At 41.4% G+C, this 22445-nt stretch overlaps 1 protein-coding gene and 1 long non-coding RNA gene across 2 annotated transcripts in view; both read left to right on the top strand.

Moving 5' to 3' along the window:
- Positions 1 to 9989, top strand: part of STAT6 (signal transducer and activator of transcription 6) — a 357207-nt gene extending 347218 nt beyond the window's left edge. The window contains exon 17 of the mRNA XM_082248146.1: positions 9182 to 9989. Within this exon, the coding sequence (XP_082104272.1) occupies positions 9182 to 9390 (209 nt within the window). The 3' untranslated portion in view covers positions 9391 to 9989. The remainder of the gene's footprint in view (positions 1 to 9181) is intronic.
- On the top strand, positions 1788 to 8273 carry LOC309545355. The gene is made up of 3 exons (XR_014224890.1): positions 1788 to 1832; positions 5222 to 5287; positions 8251 to 8273. It is a non-coding gene; the product is annotated as an uncharacterized lncRNA (long non-coding RNA).
- Positions 9990 to 22445: the final 12456 nt, after the last annotated feature.

The raw sequence follows: 22445 nt of genomic DNA, 5'->3' as shown, positions 1-22445 counted from the left end.
GTTGTGAGTACTCAAAACTGCCCAGGGGTCTGCCTAGGCTAGGGGGCCACTCCAGAAGGTCAAAGGGATTTAGGAGCCAGCTAACCAGTAGAGTGGTTTAGAAAGGGGGTGCCTGTGGCTAAACCCTGAAGATAAGTGCCAGCCCTGAAGTGGTCAGCAGTGCAGCAGTGTATACAAATAGCTACCTCAGAAGGAGTGCTTAAGGGAGCTTAAAGAGGACTTCTTTATCCAGGAAAGCAGTCAAAAGTCAGTTTAGTGTTAACAGGCAGCAGGCCAGCATTAACCAGCGTTAACCGGCATCCAGCCAGCGTCAAGTCACCGCCAATCGGCATTTTTCAAGTTTCTCCAGCAATTTGTGAATAGTTGAGCCAAAGAAGTATCCCACTCATCCCTTCTCCCATCCAAGTTACAAAATAAATATAAAAACCCAAAGATACTGGACTGGTCATTGTCTCAGTGCTCACACTTGGAGAACATGCTTAAATGTGCTGTTGTTGTTAACGGTAACCCAGGCGGACCCACATCCAGCAAAATGGCTGGGAATCTTGCTACAACTAATTTTTCTTTTTGATCACTTTTATTTATTTTATCCTGTACAGGACAGTATGCACAAGGATGGCAATGCAAACTGAGTAATGATAGCTATGAAGGAGGATTCAATTGGAATTTTTGAGGCTGCTTATTTAGTGATAGACTCATTTCAATCTCCCTTGGTCCTAAGACTTTTCCTATGAGTCTTTCTCCAGGAACAAGAGGTGAAGGGCAGGGAGCAGCATAGTGAAACCTTAAAACTGAAAAGCAACAGTATAAAAAAGTAGCTAAGGTGTTGACAATGGAAGAGCTAGCTATCAACCAGTCGTGGACAGATATCGGTCCTTAAAGCAATTTTTGGGTGAACAGATCTGTGCCCTCAGGCAGGGCATGTAGGAAAATGTATCCCAGCATTTTTGTTAAAGCAGATGTCACAGAGTTTGACTGACAGCACAGATTTTGACTAACAGCAGCAGCATTGGCTCCCGCTGCCTCTGTGAGAGCTGAGGGTGCCGCTACAGACAGGAACAGCGCTGGATCATTGACAATATTAATACCTAAACTTTATTTACCTTAATGCAGGGAGTGCATTAGGAAAAAAATGTTTAGGCTTCAGAACCATTTTAAAGTGACAAAAAGGAAAAATCCTTCCCTCCCCCCACCCCCAAATTCTCCAACATACACATCTGTTTGGTACTTACATGCAATTCAGTAAGTGCTGACATCTAATTTAGCAGAGTAGCTATTGCCTACACTAATCTCTGCCTATGCATTTTATAAGCAGCACTGCCTATAATTTATCTATTAAAGCCATATTGTCAATATGAACCAGCCCTGGCTTATTCAAAAGCCCCCCTTTTAGACCCTCCAAGCCTATGTTCAAAGGCCAGGCTGGGGATTGTGGTTACTTTGGCGAATTCCTGCATTAATTCACCAGGTCTTTGAACTGCAAACAGTGAATATGCAGATTTAGCTACAAATCAATGGTAGCAGTACACCTGAACCTCATCTCTACCAAAGATTAACCCTTCTGTGTTGATAGATACCCGTGGTAGTGTCTCAGTGCCAAAATCTATTGCTTTCATTTTTTTGCTAGCTTTGGTCAACTTGTTATTTTGAACACAAACGTCCCTTAAAATACACAGTGTGTGTATATATATATATATATATATATATATATATATATATATATATATATAGTTTATTGTTTATGTAACATGATTCTTTTAATTTAGGTCACCGGTATATGATTCACCTGGAAGTCCCATATCACAAATTAGTAATCCACCTCACATATACGGGTAAGATAATTATAGTATACTCACTGTTTATACAGTATGTTAATCAAATGTAAAATATGCTCCATAGAAAGCAAATGATAGTAGTTCTTTACCTTGCTGGGATTGTTAAAGTTTTAAATGGCTAGGTAAAACTTTGTATTAAGTATTAAAAAGCAAGCAAAAATTATTACCCAAAAGCCAGGAGCAGAGTACTTGTTGCGTACATGGTATGACAGCTCTCTAGGATATTCTGGCTTGTGTTTTATTTCCCAGGACATATTGAGTGCATTTGGCCCTTTGACCCTATTCATGTCTGGGGATCATCCATTCCCTGATGCCCAGCCTAAGTTTAGCAGTCTCCGTATCCGACATTTAACTTGACTATAAAGCTATCACTCCAATGTACTGGATACTGGTTCTGCTTGGGGAAGTTTATAAACCTATCCTTAAAATTACAGCATGGATGTCATGTTGAGAGATATTTATATATAGTCTGCAGTCAGAAAGAGTTCAATGCATGTTTTTTTATATATAGATAGTGTGCTAATTGTATTTTCCTACAGCTACTTTAATATGTTTGATAAAATACATTTTAGAAACCCTCCAGTCAAAAAAAAAATAGATAAAATACATACAGGAAGCACAGTCTACTTGCTCAGCATTTCTTCTAGGCACTGTACCATTCTACCCTATTCCCTTTTGTCAGTGACCTGGTTATATGAGAATCTCTGCTTGTTATAGAGGTAACAAAAATAAATGTGTTATTACAATCTGGTATGGTTGCAAATGCAATGTGTTATGTATCTGCTGCTAAACCAATATGTACTTCGGTGTCACTTTGGGCAGATGGATTGGTGCTGTGAAGTACCTTTGATCCGAGCACCGATAAAAATAGATTGGGATAGTTTGGCCAATAGTTTATTCCCAATATTATAAGGGGCCACTGTGTCTACCAGAGACGCAAGCACTATCTCTGCTGCACCAGATGGAGGGTCTGCAGAACAGCGTATAGTAGTAAAGAAGATAACCCTCAAAAGATGGAAGGGCCAAGTAAGGGCAAGCACACAGCAGAGGTATTATCTCAATCACCAGAAGCATTAACAATGATGTGGTATACCAAACTAATATTGACCCAGGTAAGGATCTAAAGCAGCTAATTGTCACTAAACCAGAAAGGTTGTTAGTGGATCAGGCACAGGGCAATGCTCTGAAAGAGCACCATTCTGTTGTATCAGCTATGCCTAAGGCTCTATTTGGGAGGAGGTCCCTAACAACCACTGGAGCTTCAGTGAATTATTCCGTCCACGTCCAGTGTAACATGAAGTTCCCCAGGGAGGTCTTAAGCATAGATTCAGGTTTCTGTTGTATGGCAGATATGCCTAAAGAAATTCATATATATAAGGAAATATTTATTGTTGGAATGTGTCACATCTACAAAATGCTCAATACAACAATAAAAACACATCTGAGTAGGCCTTTATAGGCACAAACAATAATGAAGCAACACACACACTCATAAAGGTACAGTAAAATAATATAGTGCAAATTTGATTATACAAAATTATGAGTGACAAAAACACATTAAGATAAATCCAAGAGGCTGACATTGTAACAGTGTATTGCAACTAGATGTTTTATGTGAATACTCTGTGGACCACAGCCTGAGATGTTTAATAAAGGCCAGACCCTTATGAGGTAACACTGTGGCAAATAAACATGTTTCAATAGTCTTTTCCTCTGGGACGCCTAGCAACACTCTTATCAATGATGCATCATGTTTGATGATTTTACTTTGCAAACTCTTTGAAAAAAATCCTTTGGGGAGAAACTAATCAGTGACATTTATTTTTTCTGGGCCTTTAGCTGTGGCTCAGGTTTTGTGTATTGTTTTCCTCTGGCTAGCTCTTGCTTGCACAGATAGTTCCTGGCATTTTGTTGTATTTTTCCCTGTTCCAAAATGGTGGCAACTACACTTCCTGTGACAATACAGGAAGTAATGCAGGACGTGAGTGCAGTGGCTCCAGTAATATGGTGGCCCCTGTTTGTAACATGAGCAGCCTATACAGGTGCACACAATTTGTTAACTGAACCAAAATATACAACAAAAATAAATAGTGCAGCGCAAACCATATATAGCATAAACAAAATCTGAGCAGACTATCTCCATACTTGCCAACTGTCCCGTTTTTGCCGGGACAGTCCTGGCAAATAGGAGCCTGTCCCGGGTAATTAACATTGTGCTGGCAAGCGCCTGTTAATCGGGCTGTCCATAAATGCCCATTACAGGCAGCCGCTGCCCTTAAAAAAAAAAATGGTTGCGGGCCGACATCGTAATCGTGCCTGCAGGGCTCAGGAAAGCTTGTACAAGCTCGATTGGGCGGGCGCATGTGCAGTTACGCATTGGTGCCGCCTAGCGCCATTTTAAAATCAAAGGCACTCGTTCTCAGCAGCGCCTTGCCAGCGCCGGCCGCCAAAGCAGAGCAGAGAAGGACCCCTGGAGAGTGAAGACACATTCACAGACATGAAGGTAGGTAGGATGAAAGCAACAATCTTATGTGCAAAAATATCTGGTAACATGACGTGAATAAAGTGTCAAATGTGCTCAGGTGTGACCATACAAAAAAAATGTAATATGTAAATATAAATAAAGTGCAAGATGTAAATAAGTATAAACGCATGTTAACTACATAGCGCACCTTCATGTGCGTGTGGTAATGCACTGCAACACAACAGGCATTAAAAGGTGTCATAGCCATTTATTTGTAATTATATTGACAATTCTTTGCCTTCATCCCTGTTCCCAACAATATAAACTGTCAATGAAATGATTACAGTCAGAACTTTGTCAGTTTTTGTATAGGTGTGTTCCATGACACCTATGCATATTTTTGGAATTTTTATGTTTTCCCATATGAAAGTTTGATTGGTTGAGTGAGTTCTAAATCTTAAGCTGGGCCCATGCAGGCAATCGCTAGCTGTTGCTACACAAATGTGGAGCATTTTTCTAATACTAGCAATTAATACAAGCTACACTCCACAGTCCCCTATGTGTAGTTTATACGCTATTTGCTAGGGATTTATCAAGGGATCCATCATGGGTAATGATTGCTTATGCATAGGTCATCTGTGAGCACCTGGCCTTCCTCTGTATGCAAGGCACAGGTGGTGGCTGATAAAATATTCTCTGCTAGAGCAGACATAACTATGATTTACAGGAGTAAATGCATACAAATGAGATGCAGCCCATTTAACCTCTGCTAACAATGCAGGCAGGGATGTGAATACAGCTAGCTAATGATTTCTCTACTGAGCACTTACATATAGAAAACTGTATTCTGGAAAACAAGACAGATACTAACGGAAATCTATTAGATAATGGTTACATTATTCAAAATGTGTTTATGTTCTAGTTCTCCAGTTCAGTTGGTTATGCCATTTCCACCTGCAGTGCCAGATCAAGCCCCTTTTACTCCAAGGTAAGTGTAAATGCTGTGATTTTCAAATCCATTCATTTTAGAAAAACAATCTAAAAACATAAATATTTGTGTATATACAGTATCTCACAAAAGTGAGTACATCCCTCACATTTTTGTAAATATTTTATTATATCTTTTCATGTGACAACAATGAAGAAATTACACTTTGCTACAATGTAAAGTAGTGAGTGTACAGCTTGTATAACAGTGTAAATTTGCTGTCCTCTCAAAATAACTCAACACACAGCCATTAATGTCTAAACCACTGGCAACAAAAGTGAGTACACCCCTAACAAAACAAAAATTCTAATTGGGCCCAAAGTGTCAATATTATGTGTGGCCACCATTATTTTCCAGCACAGCCTTAACCCTCTTGGGCATGGAGTTCACCATAGCTTCATAGGGGTTGCCACTGGAGTCCTCTTCCACTCCTCCATGACGACATCACAGAGCTGGTGGATGTTAGAGACCTTGCGCTCCTCCACCTTCCGTTTGAGGATGCCCTACAGATGCTAAATAGGGTTTAGGTCTGGAGACATGCTTGACCAGTCCATCACCTTTACCTTCAGCTTCTTTAGCAACGCGGTAGTCTTCTTGGAGGTGTGAAAAAGAGAGAGTTTGGGGTAGGCGCTCCTCCTTTGTACAGTTTCCCAACTTTTTTGGAATCGGGTTTGTACAATCCATGCAAGTTTTTAGCCCCCAAGTGCATAACTTTACATTTATTAACATGAAACCGCATTTGCTACATAGCTACCCAATTAAATAGTGCATTGACGTCAGCTTGTAAGTTGGGGACATTTTGTAAGGCTGTAATTCCACTGCATAGCTTGATATCAACTAAAAACACTTTTAATGGATAAGTTCACCTTTGGAACATGTTGCATATTCTACCTGTTTTTACAGTGGAGCATATAACATGTTCCAGTACCTGAACCCTGCACGCCCGATTCTTCTGCCCTGTGACAGCGGGCGGGGGATGTTCTTCCCACACCTGCTGTCACAATTTTGAAAACAGTGCAGCCATGCGGGGCTCCACCCACACAGCCACATCATTCATTCACATTTTCTTGTGAATGGATAGACTACAAGTACTTGTACAAGGCTTGTAGTTCTCAATGAACTACCAGAGTGCTGGTGAGCTTTCTGGTAGTTCATTGATTCTTTTTACGCTCAGGTAACTGCCTGCCCTTTTACTATTCCAGCAGTGTAATTACTCCAGTCACTTTCAGGGTAGATAAAATCCCTATTTATTATTACTGCCCAAGCCCTTGCAGCCTTTTCTATATGTGCAAGTAGCTGAGTCTCCACCTTCTCATTAACACTGAGTGGCCTATAACAATTTCTGATTAACTTTAAGTTTGCACACCTATATGCAGCGCCATCCATAATGCTTCGGCACCATCACACTCTCCATCAACAAGGTCCTCTTTCACACTCACTTTGGGATCACTTCTCACATAGAGACAGATGCTGCCACCTTTTCGTTTAACCTTGTCCCTCCGAAAGAGAGCATAGCCAGTAATATTAATAGCCCAGTTGTGTGAAGAATGAAGCCAAGATTCAGCAATACCAATTAAATTATAGTTTTCTTCTTGCAGCAAAGCTTTCAACTCACATATTTTGCTTGGCAGACTATTGGCATTGGTAAACACACATTTCAATTCATTGTCACATTTTGCTATTGTGTTTTGCATATCATTTTTGTTGAACAAGTTGTACTATAGTTGCCTTGGATTGTTTGTAATATGGAAAACTCCTTCACACCTGCCAAAGCCCGACCCCAACTTCCCCTGACCCCTGGGTCGGACCCCTGTCAGATTTGTCCCCCCTCATTATTCTAATTCTCTGTCCCCTCTCAATCCTAGTGTAAATACTTCTCATAAACCTCTCCCCTAGCACAATAGGCCATCCTCTAGTGCAAACCATCTTTACCATATAGGTTGTACCCCAATAAAAAGGCAGCCTAGTTCTCTAGAAACCAAAATCCTCCCCTTTTACAACAGGTCTATAGCTATGCATTCAGTTCTCTAAGCTCCCCATGCCCTTCCTGTGTTGTGCACGGCACAGGCGAAATTCTAAAGAATATAACATTCTATAAATTGATTATGTTCCATCTTCCCTGTATTATCATTTGTCCCATCATGGTCCAAAAATGGGTTAAGCCCAGCCCCTCCCTGCAGTTTATCTACCTGGTCCACCACATGCTGAGGCCTGGCACAAAGGAGTCAGCAAACCATTCAGTTGAGGTGATCCTGGCAACAAATTATCAGTCCCTCTGAATATATAATCCCCAATTACCACCAGCTATCTAGGCTTTCCTACACTACATGCATTGGTGCAACACAGTGCTATTCATCCATTTGTTTTGAATAGCAGCACGACACACCTTGGCCATGGACATGCAGGGCAGCATGTGGCAACGCACTGACATTTTCTGTGATGCGCTTTCAGAAATGGTGCATTAAACATTTTTAGTGCATCAGCTGCCCATTCCCTTTGAACAGGTTGCCTTAACACAAAGCATGTTGACAAACTTGCATGTTTTAACACAACACAAGGGTATATATGGGCCCCTTAGACAATAATGTTCAGTGTGACTAATTAAAGAAAGCCTGTTCTGAGAGAAATGTGGAGGTTGTCATTGCTCACCGCAATCTGAAAATACTAATTATCTGTCTGTCTCTGACTTCATTATTACCACTGACCCTAAACAAGCCTGCAGATCATGGAAATAAAAGTTAGGTCACACTCTTAAACTGCATACATGGTCTAGGTCAGTGACTCAAAAGGTACTGAAGCCTTTTGATCAGCATTTTTAAAAGAAAGAGTCAGGTAATATCAGCCCTTATATTACACTAGTATGGATTTCTTATCTTGATTGATGTGCTTTGATAACATAGCTGGTATAGTACAAATATAATTGTATGAATACATTTCTTTAATTGTTCTCTTTCTGTTTTTAGGTATATGCCAAGTCCTGAATATCCAATAATGGCAAATAGTAACCCAATATGGAGCCCAAATGCGTACCCATCGCATTATCCCACAGAGATCTATCCCAGTGTAGCAATGTAAGCTGATGAGAACACCTTGACAGCTGCTATTCTTTATGAATATAGTATTTAAGATAAGGTGGTGGTTCTGAAAGAAAAACTCAAAAACTCTCAAAGAAAGTTAGAAATGCTTGTTAAATCCCCCAGGGAACGCTGTGCACTTAGCACCTGTCCCTGTTAAAATCAACGCCGTGGTTTAGAAACAGAATACAATTTTTATCAATGTCAGTGCTGACTGTAGCTCCATCCCAGGCAGAAGCACAAATTATGGGCGTTCATGTGGGGGAGTTACAGGCAAAATTGAAGCTGAAGCTACAGCCTCTCCTCAATGCTGCAGCACTCTTTGTTATACATTCCTGTGCTTCCTCTGCTCCATTTAGGCTTCTTTCACACGGCCGCTCCGTGTGAAAGGAAGAAAAAATAGGGTTCTGTTCCATTCGAAAAAACGGAACAGAACTGAAAGGAGGAAAGGATGGTATTCCGCTGACATCCGCAGTGCCTTTCACTAACATTGATGTCCGCAAATCATCCGCAAAAAAATAGGATGATTTGCGGACACACGGAGCGGCCGTGTGAAAGGACCCTTATACAAATAAAGGGCTGAACCTGCAACCTCCCATAGCCCCTTCTCCATTCTGTAGCCATGTCTCCTCTGCAACTGTTAAACGACTGAACCAACAATCTCCTCTTGTTCCTCTTGTTTTAGGACATATTCTAGTAGTATGATTTCACTAGCAAAAATCCCCTGCAGGGTTAAATTTGAATTTATAGGGGTTAATGATGTTATGTTTAAAGGCACAGAATCAGATGGGTGGATAAATGGATGTATATTAATGAATAGGCAGAAACATACCAACTTTTAAGTCGAAATCTAAAATCAGCAGAATATTTGTTAAACACCATTGGTTCAGATTTACCATATCTTCTTTCTTTTTAATTAGGAGTCAGCTAGACGAGGTACTGGACTTAATAAACAGTGATGCCAGCCAATCCAGCTTTTCCTCTCATGCTCTGCTTCCAATGGATGAAGACCCTGGCTGGGGAAATTGAGTCTGGCAAGCTGCAATCTAAATACTTATAAACTAAACCACCTTTTACCGTGTATATTCTGGGCCAAAAGAGCAGCTCTGGACCAATCATTTGTCAAGACAATCGCAGCTGTAAAACTCAGACCAGTTACTGGTTAATTTATACTGGATTTTTTGAGACTTCAGTTACAAGCATCCATTGCAAATGACACCATGGTTACTGTTCCAGACAGAACTTCATTTATCATGTATGGCAGCGTATATAATGACACAGCGTGATAAACTAAAACTAAAATTCCACTGTCAGGATCTTCAGCATTACGTTCTGTGAAGTGATTCATCCAGCAAGTGGTTGGCTTTAGGAATGCGTGAGAATGAATTCTGAGCCCACGCAGCTCAGCTCCTACCTGCTCTGAGGCTTTCTGGCATGCAGTGGGTTTGGTTTTACGGATTCTGGCGCTAAGCGTAGGCATCGCTACCAAGGCAGTCAGATGTGACCTTTTCTAGGCCTTGTGTGGGAAGGCCATCAAACCACCGAATTCTTCAAACCTTGGAAGCATGTTTGTCACAGGCTCTGATATTACAATATCACAAAATAAAATAAACTACTACATGACTGTATTGTTGGAGTGACAATCATACAGCAATCTACTTGTGAATGAGTTGGCTAATGACCAAGCTGGACTGAGTGGGACATATTACAAGTAATTATCAGTACTTCATCATTAACAGAAAAGAGGCATGTATCGATAAAACAAAATGTATATATCATTTATAAACTTTTCGTCTGAAGAATGCAAGGTTTCCTACTTTTTATTTTAAAGGGTAATTCAACCTAAAAATAATAGTTTAGTTCGCTCAGGGACTCTATAGGTGAGCAGCTTTCCCCACCTGTTGCAGTCATTATGAGTAACTCTCAATCCTCTTTTTGATTTTGCATTATGATACAGTATTTATTTACCATATTTATGGTATATAGTGGCAATCAAATGAACAGCGGTTAAGGCCCATCTACAGCATTACTTTTATTTTCATGAAAAATATAATGCCTTGCAGTTATTCAAATAAAAAAGTAGCCCTTGCTCCAATACTGATCCCATCTCAGAGCTGCCCCCAAGTGGCTTGCTGCTGTACTTTTTTTTAGTGCTGATCCACTTCTATTTCAACCCACTTCCTCTACAGTAAAGCTGAGCTTTGGTCAGCTTTTAAAAATACATTTTGGGTGCGCCCCTGTATAGTAATAGCCTACTGCTTAGTTTTAAGGGGAATAAAATAGAGGAATATTCCTTACCTTATTCCACGCTCTGTTAAAAGCCAATGTTTTCCTTTAGTCCGCTCCAGCCACTGAATGTGACATTTTACATGATGATGTTAGTAAAAAAGTGGCAGAATGACTGGAAAAGAGGAATGGCTTCAAAGAACAAGTGATCCATCCTGGAACTAGTAGGGAAAAAGTCTTTAGAAGCAAACAGACCACAGACTAAAGCAGTAAACTATTACTATTTGAGGAGCAGGGGGTTGCACCCTAAATTATTTTTAAAGGCCTACCAAAGTTCAAGGGCAATACTACACTGAACAGTGCCACGTTGTTACATGTCACTGTTTTCTGCAGTGTTTAGCACTTAAGCACCACTGGAGAAAGAGGAAATCCCGTGAATAGCCAAAGATCCCTGCCAAAAAGTTTTGTATATTAACATTTTTTTTTTTTTTTTACATAGATTGAAATGGAATTCCAAGCACCACCTAAATAATCTTAGACATGAAGGAGAAATCGGCCGCACACTACCAGCTGCTAGGAAGATGAATCCTTTATTAACATACTGTATCCTGTGTACCTTTTACATATGTTAATAAAGGATTCATCTTCCTAGCAGCTGGTGGTGTGCAGCCGATTTCTCCTTAATTTCTACTGTTGCAGCGGTGGCGAGCACCCACAGCACTGGGAGTGGTGGTTGTCTTCTCATTTTCACCTAAATAATCCTAAAAATGCTCCCCCCCCCAACACCTATTCTGACTAATCTGTGTAAGAAAGTTCTATATACCCACCTATTTTTGGGCTGCTCTTCTCCAGTCATGTGATCCGATTCCCCTGTGTCTGCCAGAGCAGCTGCAACGGCGGGGAGCGCTAACAATAAATTGACCATTGAAGAATATGGCCACTCCAGGCTTTACTAGCCATTGTTGAAAGCGCTCTCTCCTATTCACTGTAGCCGAGCTGGCTGGCACCGGAGAGATCCGGTGACTGGACTACAGCAGCCTAAAAATAGATAAGTACACAGATCTTTCTTACATAGGTAAGTCAAAATAGGTGTTAGGATGAGGGGAAGCAGCATTTTTTGGATTAGTTAGGTGGTGCCTGGAATTTCAATTTTAAGTGGGGTCTTCGGGATTGGGTTTTCGGATGGACCCCAAAAGATGGACTTAAGCTTTAACAAACTGCATATTATAGTTCTGATCACTCCATGCCTCCCAAAGTAGTTAACAATCTAATGTGCCCAACATACTCATATCAATAAATGGATATACATATTTATAGCCTTTCTTACCATTTTACCCTGGAGGAACCCTTGAAGTAATTTTCAGGTCTCAAAGAACCCCAGCATAAAAATGATTGTCTCTACAGCTCAGGGAACATTAGGTTGTTTAGTAAGTTGTACATATACAGTAATGCTAAATCAGTAACTTGGGGAAAAGGGACTGACATGATTATCTTCATCACCACCCCACCCTTTGTGTCACAATAAAAATCAGAATGGACACAAGGGGCAACCTGGCAACCTCTCATGGAACTCTATTTCGAAAATGCTGCTTTAACCCATAGGTTTTTATTTTTTGCATAATGGGTGGAAACAGAAGTAACTTAAGCAAATTATGCAACAAATGGGAGAACAAATAATCTTCATGTAGATTGTGTCCTTGGCTGAATCAAACCCAAGGCTTTATTATGAAGAAAGACACAGAAGAGAAAGACTCTTGCAACAGAGAGTAAAACCAGCAATGGAGGAAGATCCTGGCACTCAACCCTTGTGTCTCTGAGAGGTATAAAGAAGATATTGGTTAAAAAAAAGTCCAATTCAGCTGGAATAGTCCTTTAAGGGAAATGTAGATATCTATGAAAACAACTGTAGACATCTGTGTTTAGCAGTATATCTAAAATATATAGATATATAACATGCAATTTGTTAGGGAGGAGGGGGGCTACATTCTTAAATACTCATGGCTTCCGATTTCCTCTGAGAAATGTCTACTGTACAAATAAAATTGTGCAACACCCGGTAATAAAACAAAGTGGCAGGCACCAAAAAAAAAAAAGAAGGAATTAATATATTTGAAATATGCTGTGTGCTGCCTCCAAATATATATTTATATATCAGAAGTTTGCAATAAACTCAAAGTTACAATTTGCCTAATAAAATAATTAACTGCAACCAAGTGTGTGTTTGTTGCCAAATATAATCATTAAAGAAATATGATTATCATATAATAAAAAATCTGTCATCCATGTCATCCATCTAGCATTGGGCTTTTCTCCTCCCAGACAGCGCTGCTTGACTTTGAGGTCCCGTAGAGCAGCAATCTGGGCTTTGTGCACAGGCTGGATCTGTTGGAAAATGATGGCTGCTTACTTCTAGTCTAAAGCTGGCCATACATTATACAATTTTCTTATTCTATTTCCTTTAAATTTACCTTCAACTATGTAGTGCAAGGGCCTGCCTGACTGCATACAAATTGAAAGTGTTTAGGTTTGACCTCATATTATATGGTTTTGGTTAATCTAAAGGAAAACTGTTCAATAAAATTGTATAATGTATGGCCAGCCTAAGTCCCTTCTGGGTCCTGGTGCCTGACAATTATGCAAACTTGACCTTTGTAGTGGGGTTCAAGAGTGAAGGTGAGCATTTGGCCTTTAGGAGGCAGTAGATATTTTCATCTGGTGGAGCACTTCTGATCACTATAGAAGAGTAGAATTGTTGCACATTTAAGACTTTATTGGGACTTTTTCATGAATATTTATTATATGATAATCAATTTTCTTTAAAGGTTATATTTGAATAACACATGTACACACAGGGGTCGGGCAGTACCTCATTGAAGTCTAATATTACTTTGCTAAGAAATGTTATCCCCCCCAGCCAGCTCACACACACACACACACACACACAAATATTTGAATCAATTCCAAAATATAACTACAGACCTCAGATGCAGACAAGTGGGGCTTCTCACTACATCAGCATACACAGGATGGAGCAGAATTCATATCCAGTATTCTCTGAAAAGCTAGGCATGTGCTGAGCCCAACCTTAGTGAATAATCACCATCCCCTAAGTAATGGCCAACTTATTTTTTATGGCCAGGTCACGTACATCTTGAAAAGCTGCAGGATGCAGTGGCGGCCGGTCTATAGGGGGCGCAGGGGCGCCGCCCCCCCCCCCCAATCAGCATCTTCAAGGAAAAAAAATTACCTTTTAGAGCCCACTAGGGGCGCCGGACCTATTGCAGTCTATGGGGGGGGGGGGGGTGGGGGGGTTGGCATCCCACCTGCTGCCAGGTAGAGGCGCCGATTGGCGGCCGTTCTGGGTGTCATCGGGGCGCAGGGCAATGCGCCCCGACACTCCCCACTTCTACACTCCTAGTCCTGTGATTGGTCCAGACTCCAGCCTGGACCAATCATTCAGGACTCCCATCTGACGTCGTCGTGGGGGCGGTGCGTGCGTCAGTCACTCTGACTCACTCACCTTCCCGGTTCCCGCCTGCCGTCAGACTCAGAGCGAGGAGGAGCAGCGTGGTCGGCGGTCGCGAGACGTCTCAGCCAGGAGCAGGTAAGTGAAAGTGAAGCCGCTGCCTCATGTGTGTCTCCTCTGCCGCCGGCCGCCACTGCAATCTAGTGTCATATATTACCTGCGGTAGATCTGCCAGATTCTTTCAAACCTGAGATGGATGTGTGACGGTTAGAATAAGATCAGTGATCGGAGATCGCTCTGTGTATCAGATCAGTGTATGGACAATGTAGGTGTGAGTGGCAGCGCTTCCCCGGTCTCCATAGCAACCCCAGTACACACGCCTGTGAGTGCAGGGAGCAGCTGGGACTTGTACACTGACACAGCAAATCCTTCTCCGTCTGCTCATTGTATGGGGCCAGCTCTCAGTACTGACTCAGCAGCATGGTTTCAAACTGTAACCCAAAACAAATGTTTTATTTTCTGATGCACGTCAGCAAGATTGTTCGGCCTCCAGATTTTTCTGTTTCTATATGGCTCCAGTTGCAAGTTTTTTTTCCATTTTGGTTAGAGCAAAAAAGGGTTATAACCCATTGCAAAGATTTCCCTTCACTTCCTGTCCCATATCTAAACAGGAAGTGAGACCCTGCAAATTAGGGGAATTCCTTGGGGACCCCCAGGTCACAAGAACTATTGTCCCCTTTGGAAGATTCCCCTCTATTTCCTTTCAGGGGACAACCCAAATTTCAGGGATTTTCTTTTACTTTCATTGATAATGGTAAATAGGACAATTAATCGCTTGCTGACCAAATACTGTATATATATATGCCTGTTCCCGCTATGATTAATCAAAGTGGGAGCCAATCAGCGGCTTCCACGGAATCGAGGTCTGCTGGCACCCGCCTATTATACGTCACACAGGCAGAACGGCAGTGTACCCATGTAAACAAGGCAGATTGCCCTTCTGTCAGCGGGGGAAGACATTGACCCTGTGTTTCTAATAAACAAGAACACAGATCTCTGCCTTCCCCTAGTACAAGCACCTCCCACAGTTTAGTAAAGCACTGGTCAGGCACACAGTTAATCCTTTGATTGTCCTTGATGTTAACCTCTTTCCAACCAGTGTCATTAGTACAGTGACAGTGCATATTTTTTTTACCACAGATCACTGTATTGATGTCACTGGTCCCCATAAAGTGTCAGTTAGTGTCCCGTCTGTCTGACGCAATATCGCAGTCCCACTGTAAGTCGTTGATCGCTGCCATTACCAGCAAAAAAAAAAAACATTCCATAAAAATATCCCATAGTTTGTAGACGCTCTAACTTTTGCACAAACCAAGCAATATACGCTTATTGGGATTTTTCAACCAAAAACATGTAGCAGAATACATTTTGGTCTAAATTGATGAAGAAATTTGAACTTTTTACATTTTTTTATTGGATATGTTTTATATCAGAAAGTAAAAAGTATTTTTAATATTTTGGGTTTTTTTTTTTCAAAATCGTTGGTCTGTTTCTGTTTATAGCGCAAAAAATAAAAACCGCTGAGGTGATCAAATACCACCAAAAGAAAGTTCTATTTGAGTACAGTGTCGCACGACTGCGCACTTGTCAGTTAAAATAATGCAGTGCCTTATCCCAAAAAATGGCCTGGTCAGGAAGGTAAGTAAATCTTCTGGAGGTCAAGTGGTTAAAGAGGGTGAATCACCCTAACGGGGACACAGACAACAATAAAAACCGATAAGCATTCTAATCCTTCTCTTCTCTATCCAAAAAAAAGAAAGAAATAAAAAATTGCCATTAGTTATACTTTAAAGCATCATTCTCTTGGTATTGGATTTTGTCTTACAGATCGGCCCGACTGGTAGCCGCCCTGCTAGAGTTTTTTTTATTGTTGGCATATTTGGGGTATAACAAGCTTTTTAATTTTTTTTACAAATAATAAAGTGATGTATGTAAAAAAACTGGGAATATTTTACAGACTTATCACTCATTTATATGATCAGAATTCGTGCTGGTTTATAAAAGTGATCAAAAGTGCAACCATAAGGAAATAAATAGGGAAGTTGTCAATGCTTAGTTGTTTTTGAAGGAGCTGGCTCCAGAGCGGTCACTTAAAGCAGAACTAAACTCCCCCATACTTTATAGCTGAAGATTGCGCCATCTTAGCCTTTATTTAGATCTGCGGTTGCCATGGTTCAGTACATGTGATAAGCGATGAAATCAGCAATTTGAGGGCTTGGAAGTTCTGATAAGAGCTGACATAAGCACATGGGCGATTGCAACAGTTATCATGTTTACATGTAAGGCAGCACGCTAACATCTTAGTGTTTAACCTATTGCTTGTATTATTTATACATGTATAATACAATTACCAACATACACAAATCAGAATTCACCACCAAGACCATGATACTAGATATAAGCAAGTCCTAACGCATAGTACAGTAATTTAATAACCAGCATCAGAATAGTGAGATTTCACAAGTATACATAAAGAATATACACATGTGTTCATAATGATAGTAGCAGAAATAAAGTAGCTCACTAGCAAGCCGAGGTATGTCAAAAGGTCCCAGTCACAAAACTGGTTGGTGGGGCTAATCCTTCACCGACTCACCCCAGAGGGGGAGTGTGGAACCTATGGAGGTAGAACCATCAGAAACCAAATGGAATGGGAGTAACCATTCACAAGATAAGGCGATACCCACGCGGTGTGGAAGGTAAAAAATAAAAACTTTATTCAGAAATAAAAGATTAATAACACAATTTGTTTGCAGATACTTGTCACTATGTGTTATTGATCTTTAATTTTTGAATAAAGTTTTTCTTTTTTACCTTCCACGCCGCGTGGGTATCGCCTTATCTTGTCACTAGCAAGCAGACACCTAGGAACCAGGGTGGAGGTGGAGGGGACTGACAACATTTTGGGGAAAAACCCTTTTCTTAACCACTTTACCACCGGAGGATTTTGCTGTCTTACGTCGGGGCCACTTTTTGCGATTCGGCACTGTGCGACTTTAATTGACAATTGCGCGGTCATGCAACGCCGTACCCAAATGAAATTTACGTCTTTTTTTCCCACAAACAGAGCTTTCTTTTGGTGGTATTTGATCACCTGTGCGATTTTTACTTTTTGCGCTATAAACAAAAAAAGAGCGACAATTTTGAAAAAATAACAATATTTTTCACATTTTTTATATTAAATTCCCCCCCAAAAAAATGTAAAAATCTAAATTTTTTATCATTTTAGGCCAATTTGTTTTCTGCTACATATTTTTGGTAAAAAAAATTGCAATAAGCGTATTTTGATTGGTTTGCGCAAAAGTTATTGCGTTTACTAACTAAGGGAAAGATTTCTGTCATTTTTGGTGTTTTTTTTTTTTAACGAGTAATGGCGGCGATCTGCGATTTTTTTTGCAGGACTGCGACATTGCGGCGGACAGATCGGACCCTTGACTGACATTTTTGACACTTTTGGGGGTACCAGTGACATTACTACAGTAATCAGTGCTATAAATATGCACTGTTACTGTAAAAATGACACTGGCAGTGAAGGGGTTAATTTTTATTGGTGATCAAGGGGTTAATGTATGCCTGGTGCTTACTGACATGTGTGGGGGGAGGGGACTATGTGACACAAGGACAGATCGCAGGTTCAGCTATGCTGAACCCTGCAATCTGACCCTGCCTGGCACTTAGGAGATCCGCCCGCTATGTTTACACAAGCGGGCGGATCTCCAGACTTGATTTCCCGACGATTGCCGCCACTCCTCCCCTGGCCCGACTCCCGCTGTGACTGAATACAGTGGGAGCGAGCCTCCTGCGGCGCGCGCGCGCCGCCAAGAGAGGGGAATGTCTAGCGACGTAGGTCTACGTCGCCAGACGTTATCGAGCCACTTTGCCGCAGTAGAGCTCTAGTGAGCAGCAGTAAAGTGGTTAAGTCAGATTCAGCTGTTCTGACTCATTGCTGCACTAAGACTGTACTAAATCTGTGCTTGTTTCAGGTTTAGGACTCTGTGGGTAGTAAAGCTAGGATGAAAATGACAGTTCTGGAGCGTGTTAGGGTTACACTTTCCATTCCACAAACATGTAATAAAAGTGGCACCTTCATAAACAGCACCATCAGTTATTTCAAATATGTTCCTTTTTTTTACCAAAAAAAAGTGCAATTTAAGCAGACTAAACAAGGCTGTACAAACTGTAACTGTTCCCCTGGCCAATGATGTATACAGAGAACAGTGAAATATGGCTGTTATAGAAAGATCAGAGGTAACTTTACCACTTAAGGATTGGAAGGTTTTATCCCCTTAATGACCAGGCCATTTTTTGCCATTCGGCACTGCGCTACTTTAACTGACAATTGCGCGGTCGTGCGACGCTGTACCCAAATAAAATTGATGTCCTTTTTCCCCACAAATAGAGCTTTCTTTTGGTGGTATTTGATCACCTCTGCGGTTTTTATTTCTTATGCTAAAATTGAAAAAAATAGCGACAATTAGGAAAAAATATATATATTTTTGACTTTCTGCTATAAAACATTCCCAATAAAAAAAAAAAAAAAATCAAATGTTTTCATCAATTTAGGCTATAATGTATTCTGCTACATATTTTTGGTAAAAAATAAAAAATAAAAATCCCAGGAAGTATATATTGATTGGTTTGTGCAAAAGGTATAGCATCTACAAACTAGGGCATTGACTTATGTCTTTTTTATTGTTTTTTACTAGTAATGGCGGCGATCAGCGATTTTTTGTGGGACTGTAACTTTGCTGCAGACAGATCGGACCCCTAACTGATACTTTTGACACTTTTGAGGGGACCAGTGACATTACTACAGTACTAATCAGTGCTAAAAATATGCACTGTTACTGTACTAATGACAATGGCAGGGAAGGGGTTAACACCAGGGACAATCAAAGGGTTAAGTGTACTCCTAGGGAGTGCTTTTTAACTGTGTAGGGGTTGTACTGACTGGATGAACACAGAGACCTGTGTTCCTAAATAGGAGGAACACAGATTCTGGTGTTCATCTCTGACAGAACAGGGGTCCGCCTTTTTTACATCGGCTGACAGATGTTCTGTCTCCATGGGGAGCGGTCACAGGTGCTCGGCAGACATCGCTTCCATCGGACCCACTGATTGGCTCCCCATCTGGCCATGTGCCCCCACTATCTGTTACACAAAGCGACATACAGATAAGTGGTTTCACGTAACAGAGCCAACCTGCTACAGTAAAACTACGGCGGCTGGTCAGCAAGTGGTTAAAGTGGAACTTCACTCTCTCAATCAACATTAACTATTTTTAATCCTCATGCTAGCATTAGTAAAAAGATAGGAAAGAATATCATATTAACTTGTTTTATACATTTTTTTTGCATTTTTTTGGTTACTTCCTGGTTTCCATGCCTAGGCAAATGATGTCACACATTCCAGGAGTCTTCAAGAGGGGAGGAGGGGTTTTCTCAAAAAAGCACACCCCCCCTGCCTGGACACCTAAGCTAAGGGCAGATGAATTCAGGAAGTAAATGTTACATGAATCACCTGCCCTTACTACAGAGGGCCACAGCCCTCAAAGTGATTTCTTAGCAAAATAAAGCATTGAGACATGGATGGACAGATGGATATTTTTGCTTTGAATATTAAAATTGAATCAAAGCAGAGTTCCAGCCCGGGGAAAAAAATGAAAGTCAGCAATTACAAATATACTGTAGCTTCTGACTTTTAATACACGGGCACTTACCTGTCTAGGGAGTCTGCGATTTCAGCACCCCAAGCCGATCCTTCCATCGGCTTTGGGTGTAGGCACGGCATTGCTAGTAAGGGAAACCGGCAGTGAAGCCTTTAGGAATTCCTACTGCGCATGCGTAAGCCGGGGGGGGGGGGGCTTTCTGAATGGTCCCATCGTCTTCTGGGACACCCACACACCCCATAAAAACATGGTAAATCCAGTTAGAAAGAAAATAAAATGGCCAATGATGTTTTATTTTGCTGTTCTGAATGGGATGGTGTAAAGATGTAAATGTGGCTGGAACTCCGCTTTAAATATCGTTTTTTGGTTTGTGGTGATCTGATAAAATGTAGTTGTGCTTTAACATGCAGGCTGTGATTGACAGTTTGGCTCCAGTCTGGGTGAGAAGGGAGTTGGTGGCAGTGGCGTAGCGTGGGTTGTCAGCACCCGGGGCAAGGCAAGTAATTTGCGCCCCCTAACTCACGGGATTTTAGCACTCGAGTCTCTTCCACTAGATTAGTTAAAGAAACCCTTACCCCCTAAGCACATGTATTGTTTGTTATGAAAATACTGATGTAATTAAAGTAAAATGCATCTAAATACAAGTTTGAATGACCAGCGTGCCCCCTTTCAATGCAGAGAGACCAGCGTGACCCCTTTCAATGCAGAGAGACCAGCGTGCCCCCTTTCAATGCAGAATGACCAGCATGCCCCCTTTCAATGCAGAGAGACCAGCGTGCCCCCTTTCAATGCAGAGAGACCAGCGTGCCCCCTTTCAATGCAGAATGACCAGCGTGCCCCCTTTCAATGCAGAGTGACCAGCATGCCCCCTTTCAATGCAGAGTGACCAGCGTGCCCCCTTTCAATGCAAAATGACCAGCATGCCCCCCTTCAATGCAGAGAGATCATCGTGCCCCCTTTCAATGCAGACAGACCAGCGCCAGACTGCTGACTCACTCGCTGCTAAACTGAATGAGCAGTGAGGAGAGGTGGGATAGGCGGGGCTTGGCTTGCAACGCCATCCCACCCTACACCAATGGACAGGTGAGGCACAGTCCAGCCCCGCCCCGCCCCGCCTTTTTCAGCCATAGGGCGGCCGCGCTGGACATCTCCCAGCCTAAAGATGGAGGCAGCCGCAGACAGTGTGTGAACTGTGTATGTCAAAGTCAGACAGACAGAGTGACGCTGCAGATGCGCCCCCCCCCCCAGATGTTGCTCCCGGTGCGGCCGGCCCCCCCCTGCACCCCCCACCCTATGCCACTTGTTGGTGGTGTCCCATTAGGCAATACCAGAGCCTCTGAAGACTGGACTGATGTTCACTGATTAAGAACCAGTTTGTTGTTTCTAAGCTTATTAGAACATATGTGGCAGGGGGTTCTGTAAACATTGGTAAAATAATGGAATGCATTTAAAACAAATTGACAATGCAAGCTTCCATATTTCTTTCTGTACAAGGTCACTTTACATTCACACTTGACCCATGGAAAGGTTGTATGTTCCTGCTGTCAAACTATGTTAGCTCATAGATGGATTTGGCATTTTCCTTTCCTGGATATGTCACATTTATAAAGTCATCTGAAAGAATCATATTTAATGTTCTATATTCAAAGCAAAACTCTAGGCAAATAAAACCAGAACCACCCTATAGACCATGTATGTATTCATTAACAAAGCACTAAATGATTTCTTGAAATCAGTCCTAATGTAATATGCCCCAGTTCCAAGTGCAGCAGAAAATAGGCAGGAAGTAGCAAGTTATGCCATTTGAGCAGATTGTATTGGACTGCATAGTTCTGTCTCAACATATTCCCACTACCCTTTTCCCCCAAAAATAAGCCCTGCCCCGAAAATAAGACCTAGCCTGATTTTTGGGGATGGCTGCAATATAAGCCCTACCCCGAAAATAAGCCCTAGATAAAGTCCTTGTAAAAACATGTAATCGGTTTTGTAAAAAGATTATATAATGTGCAGTGTGTCTCTTTTTGTAACTTTTTATTGTGGAAAATACCTTATTTACAGCGCCGCTGGGTGCTCACTTGACCAGCCGGAGGTCGGAGATCTTCTCTCTTCCTTCTGTAGTGCTCGGAGCGGGGCTGACGTTAGTGGGGATCTTGGCCATTCCCTCTGCAGTATTCGGAGCAGGGAAGAAGACCTCTGGCAGGTCACGTGAGCGCCCAGCGACGCTGTAAATAAAGCATTTTCCACAATAAAGTTACAAAAAGAAACACACTGCACAATATATAATCTTTTTACAAAGCGGATTACATAATTTTACAATGACTTTAACCAAGGTTTATTTTTAGAATTACAGAATGTCATAATGCTGACTCCTGAGCTGACAGGGGGAGAGGTGGAGAGAAGACAGGGGACACAGGAACTTTTTTAAAAACATTTTATTGTTTTATTTCAGGTTTTTTTGGAACATAGAGAGGGGTAACTGACACAGCACAATCACCATGCTGTCTATCATGATTTAAAGGATCAGGATATTTTTTTTAGGGTTACAACCACTTTAAGATTGTCATTGTACATATTTTAAATAAATAAGACATCCCCTGAAAATAAGCCCTAGTGTGTTTTATGTAGCCAAAATTAAAATAAGACCCAGGCTTATTTTCGGGGGAA

The sequence above is a fragment of the Pelophylax lessonae genome (assembly GCF_965119305.1).
Source record: "Pelophylax lessonae genome assembly, chromosome: 2".
Lineage (NCBI taxonomy): Eukaryota > Metazoa > Chordata > Amphibia > Anura > Ranidae > Pelophylax > Pelophylax lessonae.
This window is presented reverse-complemented; position numbering and strand designations above follow the sequence as displayed.